Here is a 25,585-nt window from a genome sequence, read left to right on the forward strand (position 1 = left end):
CAGAGGGGGGGTTCTGTCAGGAATCGAGCCGCGCTCTCAGCCCCTGCCTCTGCCGAGGCGCGCGGAGAGGGACGCTGATGGCGTCCATGGTTACGGGCAGGGCCAGTTGCTGAGGGCGCGCCGACGGCGTCCTTAGCAGCCGGTCTGCTGTTTGTGCGCCACAGCGCTTTTAACCTTTTAGTCCGTTTCTGGTTTTGTTACGTTCCTTGTTACGTCTTCTGTTATCCGCTCCATGTTTTTCAGTTCTCTCTGCACTTTCTTGCTGTAGCTCATTCACTGATTTGTTTCTGCTGTGTTCTGACCGACACCTGACACCTAGCCAGTTAGATGTCAGCATCTAGCTTCCTGCTCACTATAAATCCCAGCCCCTTCTCTCACTCCAATGCCTGTGATAGCGCCTTGAGCCCAGAACTAGCAATCCCCTGACCATTTGTTATAGTGACTCTGACCTTCTGGATCTTGTGACCTCGACTTGGCTTTTTTGGATTTCGATTTTGTACCTCTGCTACCAGTTGTTGCCGACTCTGCTTCCTGACTATTCCTTATTGTGTTGTGTTCGTGTCTTTGTTCTGTGTACCACTGCATACAGCATAGGGATTGCCGTCCAGTTGTCCCTAGCTGTTAGAGCTTTGAGGCAAGCAGGTAGGGGCAGCGGGGCGGGTGCCAGCTCAGGGCTCACCTGTCCGTGTCTCCTGTTCTGCCTCACAGTCACTTGCCGAAAACTTTGTGGTATTTTTCAATCACAGAAAATGGCTGATCTCCCTTCAGACCGACTCAGCACAGAACCTCCTTTCACAAATGTTGGTCTTGACGTGTTTGGCCCCTGGTCTGTTGTCACACAACACACTAGAAGAGGCCATGCAAACAGAAAACGCTGGGCAGTTATATTTACTTGCATGAGTATTAGAGCCGTACACATAGAAGTCATTGAGTCCTTGGATACATCCAGTTTTATAAATGCTCTCAGACGCTTCATTTCTATCAGAGGTCCAGTCAAAAATATTCGCTCTGATAGGGGTACCAACTTCATTGGAGCCTGCAAAGAGCTCAACATCTCCTCAAACATTGACCATGTAGGGAGATATCTTGCTGACCAAGGATGTGCTTGAACATTAAACTCTCCACATTCTTCACACATGGGAGTCATTTGGGAGCGCATGATTGGCATAGACCGCAGGATCCTTGATTCAATATTTCTACAGTTGGGAACTTCAAGGCTCACCCACGAGGCTCAGAGCAGTTCCTCAATTTTTTTTTATATATATTGCGGTACTTTTTTCCTGCTACATCTTATTATATGTCAGACCAGAATGTTGTTCATGATGTAATTGGAGTGACACACATGCAAGTTATCTGCTTCTGTGGCAAGACATAGTCATATTTACAGGTGGTTGCTATCTTAGGGACATGCCTCCCTCAGGGGCACACAGCTTTAATTCCCTACTCCTTTTTGCCAATTTTACACCTATTTTACACCAGATTTTTCTGTATGACAGACAGTATATTCTTTGAAAGCCCACATCCACCCATTCAACATTGGGGATGCCCCCCAAAAGTGTGCCTGAACTGAGAAAAAAAATTGGATTAACACTGCTAATGAGGGTGTTAAACAAAAAGTCAATACAGTAATACTGGACTAGCTGGGCTATCCATGGTACCCTTGTACCATGGCGTGAAATTGTACAAGGTTTCAAAAGCACTACAGATTGCACATCTTCGACTAAAATAATTATGGGGTCATTTTCATTACTTTCACCTGCTCTGTGTTCATTTCTCCAAACACTGTGGTGTTAATACTCACTACACCCCTAGATGAATTCCTTATGGGATCTAGTTTCCAAAATGGGGTCATTTATGGGGTTTTTCTATTATTCTGACTGCTCAATATCACTCCAAGTGTACAATGGGGCCTAAAAATTACAGCACTTCCACATGCTTTGTGTTAATTTTGTCCAAACACTGTGGGGATAAAATATTTACTATACACCCCTAGATGAATTCCTTATGGGGTATAGTTTCTTAAATGGGGTTATTTTTGTGGGGATTCTACTGTTTTGACATGTATGAAGCTCTGAAAACTTGGCTTGATGAAGGACAAACAAATGCAATTCACAATTTAAAAAAAAAAATTTCAAAACTGCTAAAAAATGATGGAAATATATCTATGATAAGAAACAAATTCTACAGAGATTACATATCATATATTTGTGGCATATAGTTAAAAGTTTTGAAAAAAAAAATTTTCACAGTTTTTTCTTTTTCAATCTAAGAAAATTATATCAAACGTTTTTTACTACTTGAATAAACAATCTCAAAATTGATTGAACCTATGAATCTGTTATAAATTCATAAGCAGATAAAGTGAACCATACCATATTTCCAAAATTTGGCTTGGTCATTAACCACTTATGGTCAAAGCCAATTTTCGTTTTTGCACTTTTTCTTTTTCCACTTTATGTTTAAAAGTCCATAGCGCTTGCATTTTTCACCTAGAGACGTATATGAGCGCTTATTTTTTGCGAAACCAATTGTACTTTGCAATGACAGGCATTATTTTTCCATAACATATGCTGCGAAACCGGAAAAAAATCATTTGCGCATTGAAAAAAAAAAGGAATTTGTTTTGATTTCAGGGAGTTTTGCATTTACGCCGTTCGCCCTATGGTAAAACTGACTTGTTAGGCATGTTCCTCAAGTCGTTACGATTACAATGATATATAACATGTATAACTTTTATATTATCTGATGGCTTGTAAAAAATTCAAACCATTATTAACAAATCTATGTTCCTTAAAATCGCTCTATTCCCAGGCTTATAACGCTTTTATCCTTTGGTCTATGGAGCTGTGTGAGGTGTCATTTATTGCGCCATGATGTGTTCTTTCTATCGATACCTTGATTGCGCATATACGACTTTTTAATTGCTTTTTATTACATTTTTTCTGGATTTGATGCGACCAAAAATGCGCAATTTAGCACTTTGGAATTTTTGGGAGCTTACGCCGTTTACCGTGCGAGATCAGGAATGTGATTAATAGTTCGGGCGATTACGCGCGTGGCGATACCAAACATGTTTGTTTATTTGTTTATTTATTTATATTTATAAAATGGGAAAAGGGGGGTGTTTTGGACTTTTAATAGGGGAGGGGATTTCTTATTAATAAAAAAACATTTTCACTTTTATTTTTACTTTAACTAGAAGTCCCCCTGGGGGACTTGTATATAAACAGCAATGATCTCTCATAGAGATCAATGCTGTGTATAAACACAGCAAAGATCCATCAAATCGGTCATAGATTGGTATGGCCTGCTGCAGGCCATAGCAATCTATTGCCGAGCCGGGATCAGCGTCATTCCAACGCTGAGGCCCAGCACGGGCAAAAGAACTTATCTCCCGCCCCCCGATCGCATCTCGGGGGGGAGATTCGTCGTACTAGACACCACGGATGCACGGATCAAAGCCTCCAAGTGCAGCTGTCAGGTTTGACAGCTGCACTTAGAGGCTTAATTAGCCGGCGCGGCAACGGGACCCGCGCCAGCTAATAGAAGCACTGCCGGGCTGCACATGTCAGCCGGGATCAGCGCCGTTCAGAGCGGGGTCCCGGCGGGACCCATACGTCATGGGTCGCTAAGGGGTAAAGGCCCAAATAGGCTTGATCACTAAGTGGTTAATGGATGAGGAGGAAATACCTGATTTTAGGTTGAGGATATTGGCTCCTAATGAGCTTTTTATCTACCATGGCATACATATTATGCTGGGTTTACACGGAACGATAATTCGCACAATCGAACGATTAACGATTTTGAAGCAAAGATTTTATTTTTATAACGATCAGCATTTAGACGGAGAAAAATCGTTAGAAGATTCGTAAAAAAAAATCGTTATTGTAATAGTTTTTAAGATCATTTAAGCTCATCTTTCACATAGGGTAAATCTTTGAAAGACTGTTTACACGAAGCGATCTGCGAATATTTAGCGAACGACGATTTGAGAACATGTTGAAAGATGAAAATGAACAATTTTTCGCTCATCACTTGATCGTTTGCTGTGTTTACACGGAACCATTATCGCTCAAATGCGATCGTTATTGCGAAAATTCGAACGATAATCGTTCCGTGTAAACGCAGCATAAGTCATGATGTGGATAAGTTCATTGAGACTAATTTATAACCATTACTTGCCAAAGTGGAGAAAAAAATATCTGGCAGGGGTTACCCCTCTCTATAATGGACAACCCTAATAAAATGATTGTATTACCACAACTTATATATATTTTGAAAGCATCACCATGCTGGATACTTAATAAATGGTTTAAAACTATGGAACATATTTTTAATCGTTACATTAAAATTCGTTGACCTATGCAAAGCTATGCTATAAAACTTGGGTGGAGATTAAAAAGACACTAAAGATAAAAATAGCACATGATAAACCCCTTTATAGGCAAGTGATAATTTAGTAGCGTTAAATATTATGCACAAAAATTTGGGGCAGAATAGAGGAATAAATAGACTGGCAAGTTTTGACCAACGGGGTTATAGTAGAATTTGCACATCTTAATATAAATAATAATCACTATATTTACTACTGACAATTATCACATGGCATAAGGTGCACTCAGGATAAAGAATATCTACGAACGCAAACACACATACCAGTAGAATTGTTACCAGCCCTTAGTGGAGATAAAAAAGGAGAATTAGGGAAGTACCAAATAAGACAAGGGAGAGGAGGCAATAGGAAATAAGTCCAATAACAGAGAAGGAATGGTCACCAATACTAAGAAACATCAGGGTGTCATTAATAAATCCAAATAATAGACTGATCCAATTTAAAATATTACATCAATGCCCAAAATGTGACATGGAAGGTGCAAATAATTTACATCTGTTATGGGACTGCTAAGAGATAAAAGTCTTTTGGAAGGAAGTTTTGGATAAAATAGAAGGCCGTTTATGTAAAAAAAAATACCGAGACCTCCAAAAGTAGCTGTATTGGGAATGTCAATGGAAATTGACACCTTTCCAAAAATAACATTGAAATTACTTAAGATCACAAAGGTGATCATAATGAAGTCCTGGGTCAAGCCCTGCCTATTAAGGAGTGGGAGAATCTGGTGAAAACAATATGTAAATATGAACAAACATAAGCACAGGAGGTACAAAAAGTTAAGGAGTGGCTGGGAAAGAGCTTGAAGCCACACTTGACATTAGTGTATGCAAATATCCCATTGTAAAATTGAACATTTTTTTTCTCTCTCTATTTTTTTATGTAAAATATCCTTGGTAGGATATGGAGAACCAAAGAAAATAATAAATATTTGCAGGCCTCCTTGTGCATATATTTAACTGATCTAATATATAAAGGTTAAATATATAAATAGGTTAAAGTGCCTTCTCCCTCGGTTAACTCATTCATCCTGCACAGGGAGGGTCACTAAGAGATTTTTTAAAATACTGATAGTAAGATGCAAAATTAGAAAATAGAAAATCACAAAAAATCCTTACAAAAAGGTTAAATATGGAATTTTTTTCTAACAACACATTTCCTTTCACAATTATCACAATGACTGACTAGAATAACATTTTTATAGCCCTCTCCTAATGGTGCTTTTACATGGAACGATTATCGTTAACGATCGTTAACGATCGCATTTGAGCGATAATCAGCTCGTGTAAACACAGCAAATGACCAAACGACGAGCGAGAGATCGTTCAGTTTAATCTTTCAACATGTTCTCAAATCGTCGTTGGTCGTTTGCAAAAAATTCACAGATGGCGTTGTGTAAACAGTCTTTCAACGATTTACCCTGTGTGTGAGATAGGATTAAGCAATCTTAAAACAATCGCAATAACAATAACAATTTACAGACATAACATACATTACAAAGTTGTATAACTTTGTAATGTGTGTTATTCTGTCAATAATTCTTTACTGCCGCACTACCCCTTTAACAGCCATCTCTTCACGCATAAGGATAGACACTTGGTAATCATGTAGGCAATCCAACCTTCAATGCAGATGTAAAAGCCAGAATGGGGAAGAGGGGGGAAAGATTTAACTATCCCAGTGTAAAATGTTAGAGCTCTGAACCCCCCACTCCCCAAATTTATAATAATGATGTTCTCCTTTGAAATGACCTGCTATAGAGCCCTGTTAGGTGTGAGGTTTGTTCCACTCTTTCTGGTTTTGTTTCTCTGGGGCCATTGTTTTCTCTCTTTTGGGCATGTTTTAAGACAGCAGACATTTATTCAGAAATTGTAAATCAATAAAACATTAATAAAGAACTTTATCTATATTTAGAACACGAGCCACATAAGTCACATTTCATCATTTTAGTTTCTGCTGACCTAGAAGTAAAATGATCATATGATATTACTAAAGAACTTCAGGGGACGCTTTTAAACACAACAAAATACAATAGAGTACAAGATTCTTCCAAAAATAAAATATACCTATTCAAAAAGCAAATTCAGTCAGCTCTCCTACAACACTATTCACACTAGGCAGGAGCATGTTGCTATAGCTAAAATTGCAAACACACAAAAAATGCAACAGCTCACAGCTAATGGCAAGACACAGACCCAATACAGATATGAAAATCACTAAAAGCAGCTCCCAGCTGCTAAATAAAAATCTCCATAAAAATGAGGCTCTTGGCTCACCATTTGCAAATATTGTGAACCATCCCACCACGATAAGGTGGCCTCATGTCTGGGATGGACTTACACTGTACTTTATACTGTCATTGGCTAATAATAAGCCTATGCTATGAGCATGCAGGATCCAACTAACAATGACAAAAATCACTGTATTTTGTTCTATAGGATGTATGAAATGTGAAAATGTTTTTTTATGTACGGTACATGTACTTTATGTACATGTGAATATGTTGCATGCTGTAAATTTTACAATGACATTTAATTGATGTACACTTTATAAGATATGCTAGGAGGATGATTGTATACAGGTTTTCAGGATGATGGGTTTCAGAAAACCTCGCCACTACATTTCTAAAAAAAAAACAACATGGTTTCACCTTCATTGGTGATGAATAGAGATTAGGCTACGTTCACATTAGCGTTTGACCATCTGGCACCGTTCCGTCTACCTTTTCCATTTTAGAGTAGGCAAAACGGAAAATCCCCATAGATTCCCATGCTATTTTAGTGTGCTCCGTTTGCCCTAAATGTGCTCCGTTTGCATGCAATCCGTTCAAGATTCTTTTTTTGAAAGGAAGAAAAAATAGTGTTTGCAGTATTTTTCTTTCCGCTTAAAAAAACGGATCACGAGCGGAAAGTGCACTTCCGTTTTTTATTTACATTGTAGTCAATGAGGACGGATCTAAAACGGAAGGTATTTCCGTTCACATCCGTTTTTTTTCATCCGTTTATGCACTGAGCATGCGCAGAAGTAGCAAGAAACCAAAGAAGAAAAATAAACGGATAGAAAAACGAATGCTGACTGATGCAAACTGATGTACAAAAGTCTGTTTTTTAAAGCCAAAATACAAACGGACCATTAAAAAAAGATGAACATTTTGCAATCAGTTTGCATCAGTCTGCTCATCAGTTTATGCTCATCCGTTTAATTAATATAGACGGATCCGTTAGAAACAAAGAAAAACGCTAGTGTGGCCGAGCCCTTTGCGAGTTTTAGGGTCCATTTACATTTAAACAGAGATCAGGTCATAAAGAAAAACCTGAGATATTTCCTCTTTTCAAATCCATTCCTGACTTTGGCTTCAAATCTTTAACAGATAATCTTTCTGTGTAAATGGACCCTTAAGATTGCTGAGGATGGTCTGAACCCAAGTGTACGGCATTTGATTACCAGTGACTACAGCAGTTGAAATGCAGCCCTAAGCATGCCTTTACACGTTATTTATCTCACAGATTTTTTTAAGCCAAAACCAGGAATGGATTTAAAAAGGGGAGAAATCTCAGTCTTTCCTTTATGACCTGTTCTCTGTTTATAGTCTGCTCCTGGCTTTGGCTTCAGAAATCTGTCAGATAAATCTCTGTGTAGAGGAAAAACCTTTTTTATCGTGATCTGTAGTTTTTATCAGTACCAACGGTGTAGTTGGGAATTTTTCCATTCTCTTTCTGGGCCATTACCAAAAAAACAAACAAAAAAAAACAAAAAAACAATGACCAAGCGCATTCACGCTGTTTACTGTGTATCATCAGTAACATGTTTAGCAGTTCAGACACGCTCAATTATGTAAATTTTTTCAAGCTTACATTTTCTCTTTTAAAAACTGTATTTTTTAAGTGGGATTAATTTTTTTTTTAATAAACTCTTTTAGTCCCTCTTATCAGAATTCATTGAATTACTTGTACAGTTATACAGGAAAATGACTGAACTGTAAATTGGTAATCTATCAGTACAGCATACCTATGACAGGCTAACAGTCGATATAACACAGCATAAAAAAATATGCGTTGCAACCCCTTCCCATAAAAAAAAAAAATGCTATGTTATGTTAAAAACAAGCAAAAAAAACAATTGCAATGAATTTCAAAAAAAAATCTGTCGCACAATATTTAACAAATTCCTGCGCTAAAGATATGAACTTTCCACTTAAGGTGCGTTTACACTAGTGCGTTTGAAGCCAAAGCCAGGAACAGACTATAAACAGGGAAAAGATCCTAAAAGAAAAACTAGGATCTATTCTATTTTCAAATCCATTCCTGGCTTTGGCTTCAAAAATCTGTCAGACAAATCTCTGTGTAAACGCACCATTAGTTTCAATGCACTTGTCATATGGTCTGTATGCCACAAGACCACCCAGACTAAGCACAGGAGAGGGTCTGTTTCTGAGAAAGCAGCCATGCTTATCTAAGATTAGACAGCCCCTATAACACCCCATTTTAGGCCAAAAACTGAGGAGAATGATGAAAAGATGCAGATGATTGACAGACATGTTCAACAGGGCAAAAAGATTAAAAAGTTAACAACGCTGCAGAGAACTGCAATGAGCTTATCCCCCCTCAGTCACTGGTTTGTTATGAAGGATGAAAAGACGCAATGGGCTCCAGGAAGCTGAGCTATGAGGAGCTTTCATGTCACGATAAGTTTTTGCCCCTATCTTTGAGAAGAATAAATAAAAAAAAATCATCTTTAAAAAGCGACCATTATTCTATTAATAAGCATGACGCGGAGAGGCGAGCAACACGTCTAGCCACAAGGCGAGGACGAACTAAAATGGCCGCGATGACAAAGTTCTTCCTGGAAAATGGCTGCCATGACGTGTCACCAGGGGCGGGGCTTCGGTCGACCCTCACGTTAGGCTGTCACTTCAGCCCCGGTTTGGCCGAGCCGAAGACAAAGTGGGAGGGGTTGAAGTGAAGTGTGGCTCCGCCCCGACTACGCCTTCAGGACAGTCCGTGACGTTTCGAGGAGAATATGGCGGCGCTGGGAAATTGATAGTTTGCAGCTCGTCTGTGTCGCCTGTTTTATTTGCAGCCGGAGCTGTGTAGGAGCGGGTCGGGGTCAGGAGCTGCTGCTGCTGCTGCAAGTACCGGGAGGAATACTACAATAAGGAGGCGCCCTGCACCGTGGTGAACAGGGGAGTGCGGAGAGCCGGGCGGCCGCTCATGTCTGATAATCAGAGCTGGAACTCCTCAGGGTCAGAGGAAGACCTGGAGACCGAGTCCGGGCCGCCGGTGGAGCTGTGCGGGGTCCTGTCTAAGGTGAGCGCTGCCCCCCATCAGCCAGGCCCGGCATCCTGACACTTGTAGTTCCTGGAAAGTCATCGCCGGCTCCTGCAGCCCGTGACAGCGACCTTCAGCGCCGGCCAATGGCTCCGTGCTGAGATGTGCTCAATGATCGCTTCGATCAGATCTGTTGTGCTCCGATCCCCCCATTATAAGGAATGGCGCTGCGGAATTGTGCTGGTTGTAGTCAGCTATTCCCCCAATGCTTCCCAACCTGCAGCTGTGGGCGAAACTACAACTCCCATCATGCCCGGATATCATTCTGTAGCCACGGCATGATGGGAGTTGTAGTTTTTAGCGGCATGAGAGCCGCACATTGCGCCGACCATAGTGTGCTACTCCTACTGCCTGATAAGTTCTCATCCTATCTGTCCCCCCAGCTGATGGGAAACTACAACTCCCACAATGCCTTGAGATCTGTGGCTGTCAGGGCATGCTGGGATTTGCAGTGTTATCCACTAAATCTGTCACTCACCTCTGACATAGCTGCTCACGGCAAGGACTTGCTGGGAGTTGTAGTTGTTATTCTGCCAAATTAGAGAGAGAGAGCCATGACAGTGTGTTATACCTGATCTATTGCTTCTCAACAAAACTTTTCCTCTGCGTCAGAGGCTCCATTGCAGATTCCGTTCAGCCTGACAGACCCCATTGTCTTTAATAGGGTCTGTCAGGTTGTACGCTCCAGACAGAAAAATACCTGCAGTGGTTATTTGGAGGGGTTTTTTTTTCCCTGCTGTTCAGGCGGATTCTGCATCGGAGGCTGACGCCAGGGAGGTGGTGTATATTGTGATCAAGCTGTATAAGCCCACCGGTCACTTCATGGCCACCGCATGCGAGAGGGTTTGTAATTTACCTGTTGTGAGGTTGGTGGCGACCACCATTGCTGCTACACCAGCGCCTTTGGGGGGGGGGGTCAGCAGCCTCATTGCTCCGAGACGTTTCACCTTACACGCTGTGTTTGTTACTACGTTGTAGTTTTGCCGCAGATAAAGGACCCTGGTTAAAGGGGGTACTCCTACTGCTACTTTCTTGCTAAAATGACGCCACCCCTGTCTTCGGGTTGTGTGTGGTATTACAGCTGAGCTCCATTGACATCAGTGGAATGAAGGTGCAAAACCCGCACCCGTAGTGACATGTTGGGAGTTGTACTTGCGCTCTTCTCTGTCCTCAGTTCACCGGTAAATTCTAAACTGTCAGAGTTCAAATTCTTAAGAAGTATGGTTGCTAGGGGCAACTAGTGACACCACTGAAAATGCTGTGATTGTTAGTGTATCCCTAGTAACGGAACTATGAGGAGTAAAGCGAGTGACGCTGAGCAGATCTTTGTCTGTTCTCCATGTACAGGTGAACGTTAGTCACTTCTGGTCATGACTGTAGCCGTCCCATGCTCTGTGTTTAGGCTGGGCCACGTTATTGCGTCTTTTTTACGGCCACATGTCCGCACGTCTGATGATCTGCTCTGACAGCTGTCAGTTCGGGTCATTAGAAACGCAACCAACATAAAAGTCCATATTGTGCCTTTGTGAGCCCGGAATAACCCCTTCCACTGCTTCTGGCCTCTTTCCACATTCTCCTGTGATTCACTGTTTTTTATTGATTCACATCTCTGCATTAGCTTTATTGCACTCCTAATCTCCAGGAATCACTCGGAGTTTGCACTTAGTAGTTTATAGGGGGCAGGGAGACAAGACCGGTTGTTACTCACTAAGTATTGCTTCATAGAATATGGCGAGCACTATGGCAGGTCCAGCTTGTTGCATGTTACTAATATAATATTAATCACATGCACCACATTATAACTACCTCCCCAATCAGGTCATCGAGGTAGTTAAAGGGGTTTTCCAGTACTGTATCGACCCCACCTATAACAGTGTATCCCCATAGTTTTACACCAGTAAATATTAGTGTGTGTTATACCACTGAGCATAGTAGCAGATGTCTGGAGTTCCTCTCTAGGCGTCCTGCCCTGTGATAGTAAGAGGATGTCTCGCTCCCTCCCCTTCTACAGTTGGAAGTCATCAGATGTCCTAATAGAAGTGTTTGGAATGTCTCAAGTCCACCAGGGTGTGTCTGTAATATAAGAAACGTACACACGCCTGCCGATCCCAAGTAGTAGTACTGTATGTAGCTGTGTCTCCCCTCTTGTAGATGTGTATTTATATATTTTCTGGAGATACGGGATGTTTATTCCTCTTTTGACACATTGTTGCAGTGGATGACTTCTTGTTTGTATCTGGTTACTATAAGCAGGGATAATGTTTGTGAATGGAAGCTTTGCTGCCGCTGGCACTGCCCGCATTATGCCACGCTGTTTATGTGACCTTTGCACAGTGGGCTGGAAATAAATAATTTAGAGCATTAATTTTCCTTTTAGCTGCAGGGCATGTTCTGATTCCAGAGGGTCATAGCCATTCGGCGTTATTATAGGACCACCAGGATGTGGTCACTTCCTTCCCAACGTGAATACAGGCTGAGCTTTTACAATTGGCACTACTACAAATGATTGTTTAGGTTTTTTTTCTCCTTGAAGCCTATTTTTACAGCAATTCAGTTTACTGCCGCAGTCTTAATGATCGGTAGTATCGGAAGCAACATCCGAACTCAGCTGGTTGGAGGATTTCAGCATCCTGAACTTAGTGTGCCGGAGTCTACAGCCGACCACATTCATGAGATTTTTGTCTTGCTTGTCCATAGGGACGGCCCGGAGAAACAGGTTTCAGACAGGTTGGAATATGATCCGCTCAGTCTGAAATAATTGACATCAGGTGTGCAGCAGCCCCTTATTTCCTGCTGCATGGACATGATTATGGCAGTGATACAGGATGACGGCAGGGTGGGGGGAGCATATGGCACACGGCATGTTATATCTGTATAAAATAATAGTAATTGGTTATATTCCCCATGAAATCAAAACGCTGGAGATTTTTCTTAGCCCTCATTTACCTATTTTCCAGGATACATTGGAATAACAGGAAAAAAAGATTAACTGCAGCAGCCCCATAGACTTTAGAGTCAGAAGGTTTCTTCTGCCCGATGTAAAGGTGGCAGAAACTAGTGACAGAGAAGTTGAACAGAATGATGGATCACTTAAGGTACTTTTAGACCTACAGATTTGTTGGCTGCAGAGGCGCAAACAAGCGTCTATCAGCGAGATCGGAGCTCATTTGCAGAGCCTTTACATGGCATAACAAATCGAGGGGCCCGGGCTGCGCAAACAATCCTTGTATTGTTCGTGCAGCCTGGGAAACCGACAGCACTATGTATATATCTTTGCTTTCAGTTAACCCATAGCTGCACCAGGACGTTATTGAACGTCCTCGTGCCGCTATGGGAGTTCAGAGGGGGGGTCACCGCGATCCCGGGTGCCGCATGTAGCCCGGGCTCGCGGCTATTAGCGGGCATGGTCCGATCGCCGTGCCCGCTAATTAAGTACTTAGAAGCAGCTGTCAAAGTTGACAGCTGCTTCTAAATACTTGCTGTTATACATCCCTGGTGGTCTAGTGGGGGGATCGCCCCCCTGCGGCGCGATTGCGGGGGGGGGGCGATCCCTGCATCCATACCGGGCCGGGGTCTGCTCCGTAATGGCGCTGATCCCGGCTCGGCATTCTATTACTTTTGGCTGCAGCAGCCAAAAGTAATAGAACACCGATCTCATGGATTCATGCAGTATAACTATACTGCATGGATCTCTATGAGAGATCAGAGTGCATATACTAGAAGTCCCCCAGGGGGGCTTCTAGTATATGTGTAAAGTAAAAGAAAAATGTATTTTTAATAACACAAAATCCCCTCCCCTAATAAAAGTCTGAATCACCCCCCTTTCCCCATTTTATAAATAAAAATAAATAAATAAATTAATAAACAAACATGTTTGCTATCGCCGCGTGCGTAATCGCCCGAACTATTAATTAATCACATTCCTGATCTCACACGGTAAACAGCGTCAGCGCAAAAAAATCCCAACGTGCAAAATTGCGCATTTTTGGTCGCATCAAATCCAGAATAATTGTAATAAAAAGCGATCAAAAAGTCATATATGCGCAATCAAGGTACCGATAGAAAGATCACATCATGGCGCAAAAAATGACACCTCACACAGACCCAGAGACCAAAGGATAAAAGCGCTATAAGCCTGGGAATGGAGCGATTTTAAGGAACATATATTTTCTTTAAAAGGTTTTAATTTTTTACAAGCCATCAAATAAAAAAAAAGTTATACATGTTACATATCGTTGTAATCGTAACAACTTAAGGAACATATATAACGAGTCAGTTTTACCTCAGGGCGAACATAGTAAAAACCACCCCCCCCCCCCCCCCCCCCCAAATAAAAAAAAAAAACATTTTTTTTTCAATTTCACCACACATATAATTTTTTTCTGGTTTGCCGGCACATTTTAGGCAAAAATTACATCTGCCATAGCAAAGTACAATTAGTTGCGCAAAAAATAAGGGCTCATTTGGGTCTCTAGGTGGAAAAATGCAGGCGCTATGGCCTTATATACACGAGGAGGGAAAAACGAAAACGCAAAAATGAAAACTGGCTGTGTCCCCTAAGGGTTAAAATATCACAAAAACACTGTATACTTACATTCGCACTGCTTGTGATGCAGCATCCAGCTCTCCTGTCTTTCGACTGCCACATGTATCTTTAGGCCCCGCCTCCTCTGACTGTCAATCAATCTTTAGGGAGCTGGGCCTGAAGATACAGCCAGCGGCTGGAGCATGGGAAACCCAGATTACAAGGAACGCAAATGTGTAAGTATAGACTGCTTATGATCTTTAAACTGACAGCACAGATACATATCCGTCAGTTTCCTTTTATCGTTATTGGCCACATATAACTGTTTACACAGGAAGATGAGTGGCCGGCAACAACAAATTTTAAAGCCTGCTGTCAAGACCCGATCAGCCGAAGCTCATCGGGCCCTTTACATTGTTCTGTGTAGCTGACTTGGAGATAATTTCTTGAATAACAAGGACTCTGAGCACTGCACACTAGTCCTCTCCATTATGTGCGTGTGCTCATTAGTCCTTTGTATTCATGAGCAACAGCTCCCCCTTCCTACTGGCCACAGATTGACAGGTATCTGTCTTTGCTGTGTATAGGCAGACAGCTGTCAACCAGTAGCCGGTGGGTACAGGGAGTGGTGCTGCATAAAAGCTAATTTCCCTGCGTATCAGGAAAACGGCTGAACAGAATGACGGAAGTAATACATTGTGATGTTCAGCATTTCTGTCACTAGTTTACTGTGCCTTTATTTGAATTGCAGCTGACAGGTTTCCTTGGATCAAATGTAGTCCTAATGACTGTTTGTTTGGTAAATTTCTCATGAATGAAACATTTTGGCGGGTCCAGGATTTCCGATTTCTGAAGAGCTATAGTTGAAATTAAATAAACTTTTAACATGGCACGTAGATATTTCAAAAGTTTAGATCAGTCCAGGTACCACTGCCAAGAAACCCTCCGAGAAATAGATTTAGCTAGGAACAGCCCACAGCAGTGTTTTTCGTTCCATTATGAAGTCTATGGAGCTCAACTCCCTCACCAAAACAGACCAATAGGCGCACCCACAGATATATTTCCAAAAATTACAAAATTTTATTAAACATGATTATTCTCCTTTACAAAAAAAACTAGACATACATTTAAAAGCACTTAAACACCCATGCGGGAGGACACACAGAAGCAGACAGAATAAGCTGATTTCCACACTGGAGAGCTATCTGCTTAATGTAGAGGGATCCTGTAATAATATATACAAACTCAAATACCCAGACAATGCTTTTAATACTGGATGCCGATACCTATCCTAATATCACAATAAAGTGCTTATACACTACCAAAAATTCATATAATAATGAAAACACACATTTAAAGTGCAAGTGCTGGTTGTGCAAAAACAATATTTAGAATAAACCACTTCTGATAACTAAAACAAGCACCAAAAATAAATACCCACCTAGTAGTCCTAACAGAAGAAAAGGCTACCTGCAACCAGATCCATAATACATGTTAATATCACAGATAATTCAAGATTTTACCACCCAGGATCCCTGTGAGCTACTAGTATGGAGCTGAGGACTGAGAAGTAGTGACCACAGAAGAGTGTGTCAGAAGTGACATCTTGACCGATTGAAACTTTTCAGAAGCTTTACTGAAATTACAGTAAAAAGAAAATTAGTGATTGGCAATCATCTTTCTATTTTGTAGGGTGCTGATTCTCCTCTCCCCACCCCCAAACAGTCATATTTTACAGCCCATTTCCTGTTCTCAGTAGATTTGCTGTAATAATTTTCCAGTATTAGCCCTGTATCGGTTGTTTCCTCATTGCATATTGCCATCCGTCCTGTGTATTGCCTCACCATCATTATTACTCGGCTGACTAAGATGTTCTGGAACTGAAAACTTGCTGAACGATGTAGGATACAGGTATTACTGGATGTCATGGGTGATACCCCTCAAGTGTCCCTCTTTGACCTGTCGGGAAGTACATCGTTTGTCAAAGAGCTGTATACATGTCACAACAGGCTTGATATATTGCTTCAATAAATTGGATGTTTTGTTCACGTTGCTCGTCAGGTGTAAGTTGCCATTTACAGATGAATATTCAATGGCAGTTGTACTATAGTAGGATAAGTAGTATGACTGCAATGGAAATTTTGTGTTAGTCCTATCAGTTTTGGCCTTTCACCACGGGTATATATATATATTTTTTTTTTTTTTGCTCTTGCGCTAACTCTTGTTCACAATTGTGCAATGAATTCATTGCATTGTGAACCTTGCTGTCTTGTTCCTGTAATGTAACCTTTGTGTTCTTGTTTTTCTAGTGGACCAACTACATACATGGATGGCAGGATCGTTGGGTGATCTTAAAAAATAATACCTTGAGCTACTACAAATCTGAGGATGAGACTGAATACGGATGCCGGGGCTCCATTTGCCTTAGCAAAGCAGTTATTACGGTAAGGTTTATTTATTCCAATCCTTTTGGGAACTTGACATCTGTTATGCATCCCTTACATCCCAAAAACCAATGGCGCCCAACAGATCCCATTGATCTTAAAGGAGATATCCCACATTTAAGTTATTCCTTATCCATAGGATAAGGGGACAAAGAGCTGATCATTGGGCATCTGACTTCCTCACCAGTCACCAAGACAGAGGTGAAATTAACAGAACGAACCATGCTGCCAGTATTTATTCTCTGTGCTTTTTCCACATTGCCAAGTTCTGCCAGGTCTACTATAGTTAGCGTTGAAAAACACCAGAGGTCAAATTGTGCCTGATATCCCCTGAAGCCTTTCTGCCCATTGCAGCCTCAGTCCTGTCCCACACTGGCATTGGTGTAGAGGTCTCTAGTTGGCTGCTGTAACAAGGGCACATTTCTCTAAAGCTCCCCATACACCTTATACTTGTCAGCCTTTCACATAGGGTGTGTAGCCCTCTCCTGATTCTCCACTGATGTCGGAGGTGAGGATAAATTCTCTCTCGACCTCTTTGTTCTCTGAGAGATAAGATGTGTTCAGAGCTGTCGTGTTATGGCTTACCCCTCCTCATAGAGAACACAGAGATGCTCAGCCAGGAAGGGGGTCAGATATTGAAGGTGCATGAGACCTGACATATCTTCACACTCTGTGCTGATGTACATGGTGGTTGGTGATTGATTTACATAGGGGATGTAGGCCTTTGAGGATTAGTAGGAGACTTGAATGGCTGCCCTCCTTGGCAAGTTCATCGATTCATTGTAATAAATGTAAATCTTTGCTGCCTTGGTCGGAGTTGATGAAGTGTTTTTTGTCAGTGGAGCAGCCGTCGCGGACTCTTGTCTTGGTTTCTCTTAAGACCATTTCAGTAAAGTAAATAATGTCTTCCCCGGTTTAATAATCTGTCTCCTGCGTTCCCATGGCCGACTTTCACTATTGCATTCACTATTGTATTCTCTGGTTTAGGAATGGCCACCATCTCTTTATCTTCAAACAAAAGTGGGTGGACAGCGCCTTGTCTGACGGCTGGTATATATAGAGTGATGTCTCTCTGCGGCACCACGTCCTGACCCCCGGGCACATCCCTCGCTCTGTACACTTTATTTAGTACAAGTCCAAGAAGAAAGGCCCTTTACTTACTTAATATGAAAATGTGACCTTTTAGAACAACTTTTCGGAGTACTTGGAGCTACTTGCACAACTTCTGTGGTCTCATGGCAACACTTTCTGCCTGTGCTTTCTGACCAGTCATAGGGGGCAGAGAGGGCGGAATAAAAACTGTTTGTGGTAGAAAAACACTTACTTGATTTGTTCTATGTTTTCAGTGTATTTATTTATTTTTTTTACCTCATCAAAACAATTGATGGCCTATCCACAGGATAGACTAGTTGATCAGTGGTTCCTGAAATAAATGGTGTGCAGGAGCTGAAAACTTTGGGTCTGTTTGTAGTGGTCTTGTTGGGTAACTGCGCAGCTTCTATTTACTTCTATAGGAGTTACTTTGTAGTTACTCAGCACCATCACTACTAATATACAGATCTTAATGGTATCCAGAATTAGAAAAAACAGTTACACTCTTGCAAAAACAGCATCACCACTGTCCCTTGGTCGTGCGTGGTATTACAATTCAGCTTCATTGACTTAAATAAAACTGAGCTGCAAACCCAGACCCAACTGAAAGTGGTCATGTTTTTGTAAGCCTGAATAACCCCTTTAATCCAGTTCACTACGCTGTTTATTTTCTGTGCCAGTCAACTGATCAGCAGGGGTGCCAGGTGTGGATTGGCCATTAATAGTTTTAGGGTAAAGAACCCCTTTAAATGTGCCAGAGGTGCCCCTCAAATGTACCAAAACCTATTCCAACATATGAAAGGTCCAAACTTGGGATTGACAACCTTACGACACACCAGATATTCAAACTGCATAAGGCACTACAATATATCATGACTTTACACCGTCTAAAGGCCCCTATACACCTTGAAGGACAAGTGCCATGAAAAACTTTTTCCCAGTAATTGAAGCACATTACAAAGTGATATAACTGTGTAATATGCTTCAATCACCTATCTGCCTCCCTTCCCTGTCTTTTCCCCCCTCCACCCCCCACCAGGAAGTGTCCTGACTCACACAGACCTGATTACTGTCGTCACCGTCACCAAGCTCTTCTCTCAGCTCCTTCTCCTGTTACACCAGCCTCTCCCCCCTCCCCTGCCTTGTCAGGTGACAGGCTTGCTCAGCTCCCATTGGCTGAACAACTGCAAGCCATCACTTGTCACATCTCACTTGCTTATCTTCCCTCAGACTGACTCGGCCACTTAGGCAGCTCCCCCCTCCCCTCATACCCTCTCTCCTGCTGGACTCAGTGAAGGAGTCATGTCACTAGAGAAGATAAGCTGAGGAAGCAGAGTCACCTGACCAGGAGGGGAGGGGGAGGCTGGTGTAACAGGACCTAGAGCAGCCCTCCTGCTGATGACTCATCCTCACAAGAAGGAGCTGCCTGGTGACGGTGACGACAGTAATCAGGTCTGTGTGAGTCAGGACACTTCCTGGTGGAGGGGGGAAAAGACAGGGAAGGGAGGCAGATAGGTGATTGAAGCACATTACAGAGTTATATAACTTTGTAATGTGCTTCAATTACTGGGAAAAAGTTTTTCATGGCACTTGTCCTTTAAATAAGTAACTGATGGTTATCTCTCCCATCTGGCCCCAGTCTTCCCCATACACGGGATCGTTCGACATGGCTGAGCATTCCCATGTTATCTCTGGATCTCTGGGGAGTGGAGAGGTAAGCCGCAGCAGGAGAGCTCTGGCTGGTGTTAGCTCTCAAAGAGCAAAGGGGTCGGGCAGTGACTCCCCCCCCCCCCCCCCCCCATCACCCCCAAACCCCTGTCTCCACCAACATAATCATCTGTCAGTGGTCGTAAGAGCCCCATAACCCTTATAACCCACCGCGAGCGGCATGTCCAGTCAGAAATAAAAGGTGTGTGGCGACTTTAAGAATTAGAGTCTTTATGTATTCCCCTATTACGTGCATTCAAATCACTATTCACGTGGAATACTAGTAAACAAATCTAGTAAGCAGCAAATATGTAGGGTAATGAAGGCCTGGCATTAATAGGATACCCAAAATCTCATATTGTGGAGTAATCGCTAGAATTTGCTAATTTTTCATTGATCAAATCTATATACTATCAGCGTGATATTCCCTCATTCAAAAGGGCAAATGCACGTGGCGAACACTTGGCGGCTTAGGAGAGCGTACTAGAAGAATGATGGGGATTGTGGAGTGTGTCACATGAGGACCAGCTGACTTTGATCACAACTAGATTTCCTCTCTCATAAAGAAGATAAGAACCATGAGGAGTTTTCATTCACTTCCTAAATTCCTTGAATTTCTAGAATAGTTCAGTGTTTCTGTTTTGCGGTGTGCTGGTCTTAGTTACATTAGTGGAGCCGTGCCACAATGGAGCACTTGTATTCACATTGTGGCTCTAATGGATTGTGTATGGCTGGATGCAAACTCTCTAATTTCTGCATCTGTCTAATTCATCCGGTGAGTCTTACAGAAATCCATGTTCAGATGTATGGAACTTCACAGCAAGGGTCCATTCACACATCCAGGATCTGCAACAGGTTTGCTGCTGTGGTCCATCATTTAGTTATATTGATATCTGCAGCATAGAATCATCTTAAGTCCCTCAGCTCACTGAGGGATGAGGTTAAGTTGAGTTTGCAACTGCATCGGATGCTATATCAGGTCTCTTAAAGGGAACCAATAAGCATGATTGTGCTGGTATGGTTCCCTGCAGTGTATAGAGAGGCCACTAACTCTCTGCCTGTCAATCATTCCCACACTGTGTGATGACGGGGAGAGAAAGGTGACTAGTCCTGGGCGGCTCTCCCCCCAGGTGACTAGTTGCTGCCCTTTTCCCGCCCTTGCGCTTGATTTAACATCTTTTTTGCTGCATCCACAGCAGGTACATGCCACCAGCTGCACAGTAGCTCTATAAACTGCTGCAGGGAACCATATCAGCTGACTGGTTCCCTGATTGGGTGTCCATTGTATAGGAGACATCATAGCAACTAGTATCCACCTGCTAGCTCAGGAACAACTGAAAATTTGAGAGAGAGCACCACTTTTCATGTACCTCAGCGGATAACTCAAAAGCTGTGATAAGGTTGGTTCAGCTAACAGTTGTTCTCAGACTTTAAAGTGAATGTACCATCAGGTACATCGCTTTAAGATTTTTATATGAATAAGCTGGCAACACGGCTCTATTGATTCTAATGAAGCTACGTCACAGAGGGGAGGGGGTTTTGTCACAGTGGGGGAGGGCCCCCCTCCAGTGCTCCAGGTCAGGCCGGTGCACAGGAACCGGACCGCGGGTCAAAAAAAGGACCGCAGCACTGGCATACTTGCGGCGGTGTATTCATATAAAATAGTAAATCTATGTACCTTATGGTACATTTGCTTTAAAGGGGTATTCATGTCTTAACTGACATAGTTATACTTGTAGGACTCGACAAGTTAAATATTTTTGCAAGTACATTAATTTAGCAATCTTTCCTCCTTATATGCTGCTCTTTCCCTTCCATTGTTGACAGATCATTGTCTAGGTTAGGGCCCTACTCCACAGAACGATTATCGGCCGCTACGGACGATAATCGTCCCGTGGAATAGAGTGCAACGATCAGCCGACATCGTTCATGTCGGCTGATCGTTGCAGTCGCTTGTTTTTCAACATGTTGAAAAACAAGCGACTGATATAGCAGCGATCTGCTGCCGTCGCTCCGTTGAATAGGAGTGTCAGCAGCAGACGCTGCTATATCCTATGGGCTGCCCGGACGATCAGAGATCACCCGGGCAGCCCCCCCCGCAGCTGACATCGCTCGTTTGCTCCTCTATGACGACCCGTGGAATAGGGCCATTATTGACCACTACTCCGCTGTAAGAGCAGTGGTGTGGCTGGCGTGTTTTGTGTTTTATTTTATTTACATATACTCTATAGCTATATATACACCAGCCAGACCACTACGTTTAGAGCAGAGCGGTGGTCGGTTACCCAGACGAGTTGTCAACAATGGGAAGGAAATAGCAACATATCAGGAGAACAAGGCAAATTTGCTAAATGAAAAAAATGACAAAATATTTAACTTGATGATTCACACGAGAATGTTAGACTGGGTTCCTTCTGGGTTTTTGCAGTCTATTGAACATATCCATTTTTGAATGGTTACTTTTAACGCAACCACATTTTTGTGTATGCTAAAAAAAAAAAAAAAAAAAAAAAAAAAAAAAGGAAAAAAACATCTATTTTGACTTTTTCTTTTTTTTTTTAGTTTTAAAGTCAATGAAAAAACGGATTCAAACGGATTGCACATAATTGCATCCATTTTTTCCTTCCTATAAAATGTATACGTTAAATGGTTGAAAAAAATCAGTGTGAACCCAGCCTTAGTTGAGATGAGAATGCTCCTTTAAAAACCTGTAAGGAGCTGCAGAGTATCATACACTTCTGCCGCAGCTGATTTCTGGTATAACATGCTGACTGTTAACATAAACTTCCGACCTTATTACATAGATGTGGCTTCTAGAAAGGGAACCCACTATGACATGCGTGCACCATAACTTCATGCCTTACCTTACATGAGGCCCGCTGTGCACATGGTGCCATGTATCAGGGCCTTTCCTAGGTAATTTGAACTACAGGGTGAATCTTGCTAAAAGCGAAAGTGATGTTGGGGGGGTTTGTTACTAGGAACAAGCAGTGTGTGTGTTATGGCATAGAGCAGTGTTATTCAACCCTTTTCAACTTGGGGCAAAAAAGTCATTCAGTGACTCACAGGTGACGTCTTCTTCTGAGGTGTCACTTTCCTTTTCCTCTCCATCTGGCCCAGACCACCATGATGATTTCTTGCAGCTACAATTAGTCTCTTCTGAACCTGCCAGACAAACATTTTAGGCTCCGCACTTGTACAACTTCTACTTTTTTGTGTCATGTGCTGTAAAGTCAGTAGCTATGTGGGTTGCCCCCTGTATGTAGCATCCTCTGCTACCTGCTTTTCCTCCATATAGTAGTAATGTCCCCTGCTGTGCCTCCATATAGTAATAAACCCCCCGGTGCTCTGTCCCCACAGTAATAATCCCCCCTGTGCTCTGTCCCCACAGTAGTAATCCCCTCTGTGCTCCCCCCCAGTAATAATCTCCCTGTGCTCCGTCCCCACAGTAATAACCCCCCCCTGTGCTCTGTCCCCACAGTAATAATCCCCTCTGTTCTCCCCCCCCCCCCCCCCCCAGTAATAATCCCCCCGTGCTCTGTCCCCACAGTAATAAGCACCCCCATGCTGTCCTCATATTAGGAACCCCCCCCCCGTGGTCTGGCCCATAGTAATAATGGTAATAATCTCCCCCTGTGCTCTAACCCCCCCCCCCCCAATTGCCAAATACACACGCAAACAAAAAAAAAACAACCTTATACTCACCTTAATACATAGATTGGGTCCCTGTCTCCTCTTCTCCTCCAGCCTGCGAGGAGCAAACAGGCCGCTGCCGCCCCCGCACACATCCTCTTCCTCCAGGCGCAGTAATATCACGTCACTGCACCTACTTGAGGAAGATGTGTGAGGGGGCAGCAGTCGCCGGCCAGGTGATGAGCGCCCGGCTCGGCTGAGAAGAGCGCGGTCTGAGGGGTGGAGCTTCGGTTCAAGGGGGCGGAGCTTCAGTCCGGCGGACGTTCCGGCAGTCGGGGCAGCTGATTGCGAGGGGAGGTCAGGCCAGGTGATGGGGCAGGCGGGCTGACGGCCGGCGGTGCATGCTGATAAGTGACGTCCTGGGGGTGCCACCAGCGCCCCCAAGCTGTCGGCGCCCCGTGCGGTCGCCTGGCCCTTGAAACTGCCATGGCATGTATATATCCCCTCTTGTGTAAGACATACATAGGCTGCTGCTTTTTTGGGGAAATAGTCTGTTGCATAATTGTTGTCAGGTGTTGTACAACATCTGCGCAAGGCTGTAGATTCAATATAAAGGTTCACAGAGGGACAAGTTTTTTTTTTTTTTTTTTTTATGTCGTTAGCTTTGTAAATTGCTGTGTGTGTTCCTATATTTAAGTGCAGAAAAGAGAGGGCGGTGAAGCTGCCATGTACCTACACTGCTCATACACATAAGATGCTATGTGCCTTTCTGAGCTGTGTCGTTAATGGTCGGTAGGGTTTTGCTTTGAACATAGTGTTGGTGGCTTTAGTATTCTGCATAATTTCAGTATATTATGTTGGCCCCATGCGGGTTTCTTGGCTGAAGTGAAAGAAGACCTGAAGGATTTTCAGTAGTTATTCTGAGCCCATGGGTGGGTGTATTGTGCAAGAACACTTGGCTGTACTGTATGTCATACTGTAACATACCAATCCTACACCATACTTATGTCTCAGGCTTTATCTGAGGGCTGTGTCTTTATGTTAGACTGGGGGTCTCCATTATCCCTAAGCCTCTTCACTTAATGCGAAAACACCGAGGTTCATTGCTTTGTATGAAATAAGCGATGGTGGGTTCATTCCACCAATGCTATTAATTATAAGAGGACAACTAAGGGCCCTATTCCACCAGACGATTATCGTTAGCATAATCGTTAACGATTAACGATCTCAAACGACCGCTATTGCGAAAGACCTGAAAACGTTCACTCATTTCCATGGAACGATAATCGTTACTTATGATCGTAATTGCGATCGTTTCTTCTTCCGTATTTCTTCGCTATTGTGTTCGTATCTATTGCGAACGACCGAACGATGTCTTATTCAATGCGAACGTTTTGCGAACGAGCAACGATAAAAATAGGTCCAGGTCTTATAAAGCGATCAACGATTTCTCGTTCGGTCGTTAATCGTTACTGCATTTCAACCGAACGATTATCGTTTAGATTCGAACGATTTAACGATAATCTGAACGATAATCGTCCGGTGGAATAGGGCCCTAACTCCCGAGGTGCCACCTGCTGACTGTACAAACATCTCACGGCCCCCTGCACCCAGGTTAGGCATCTCATCACAGTTTTCCAGCCATGGCCCCTTAAACAAACAGCTTTCCTTGGAATGTTTTCATGGGTTGAAATTAAAGGGGTGGTGTCACAAAGAATTTTAAGTCTTTACTGATTTATGTTAAATGAAAGGGGGAAAGGGGTGCTTGGAGAAATTGGTATGCTTTTTGGGAAGCTGATAACAACCAAGCTGCTCTTATAGAGTTAAATGGGAGTTGAGTAAACAGTAAAGCACCGTGAACTTGCTGTGCTAAATGGTTTATCCAGCTTCCATTCATATCAATGGGTGTTACACAAACTGCATGGAACAGCCCCTTTTGGCTGTTTTTGTCTTCCTGACCACATCATGTGGTCACAAGAATAGGGGACCTGCATCTATTAGACATTTATGTCCTATCCTATGGATTCCATAAATGTCCAGATGGAAATATTCTTACAAGGATGCATGCGGCAGATCTGTTGGACAAATGTGACTGTCCAGTTTATTTAAATGTCCTTGCAGTAATCTGTGCATTTGCTGCTATAACCATTCAGATGCATGGGGGCAGATTTCCCTTTATGAGATGGATTGGGGGCAGATTTTCTGTTGCTGAAATTTCTGCAGGTTATGAATCCACCCTAAGCTTGCCAAATCCTTTTTCACATACTTTGGTTTATATAGTATTCTGCTTGATTTTCACACTGGGAAGAAAATCTGAGAATCTCTTAGTTTGTATCCCTTTAAGAGTGAGTACCTTGTTGGCATCCTTCACATTGTACTTTTGACCCAGTGACCAGAACATAACGTCTCAGATTATATTTGTGGAATAAAGTTGTTACCCTGCTGTCAGGTCACATAATGTATTATG

The 25,585-nt window shown here is 42.7% G+C and overlaps 1 protein-coding gene across 2 annotated transcripts in view; it reads left to right on the forward strand.

The window, feature by feature from the left end:
* Positions 1-9,374: 9,374 nt before the first annotated feature.
* The window catches only part of CERT1 (ceramide transporter 1), a 57,639-nt gene continuing 41,428 nt past the window's right edge, over positions 9,375-25,585 (forward strand). The window contains exons 1-2 of one of the 2 annotated variants that reach the window (XM_069962779.1): positions 9,375-9,696; positions 16,552-16,686. In XM_069962779.1, coding sequence (XP_069818880.1) covers positions 9,601-9,696; positions 16,552-16,686 — 231 coding nt within the window. In that variant the 5' untranslated portion in view covers positions 9,375-9,600. The remainder of the gene's footprint in view (positions 9,697-16,551; positions 16,687-25,585) is intronic. The other variant, XM_069962780.1, reaches the window with a different exon arrangement.

Source organism: Dendropsophus ebraccatus, chromosome 3 (assembly GCF_027789765.1).
Source record: "Dendropsophus ebraccatus isolate aDenEbr1 chromosome 3, aDenEbr1.pat, whole genome shotgun sequence".
In the NCBI taxonomy this organism is placed as follows: Eukaryota; Metazoa; Chordata; class Amphibia; order Anura; family Hylidae; genus Dendropsophus; species Dendropsophus ebraccatus.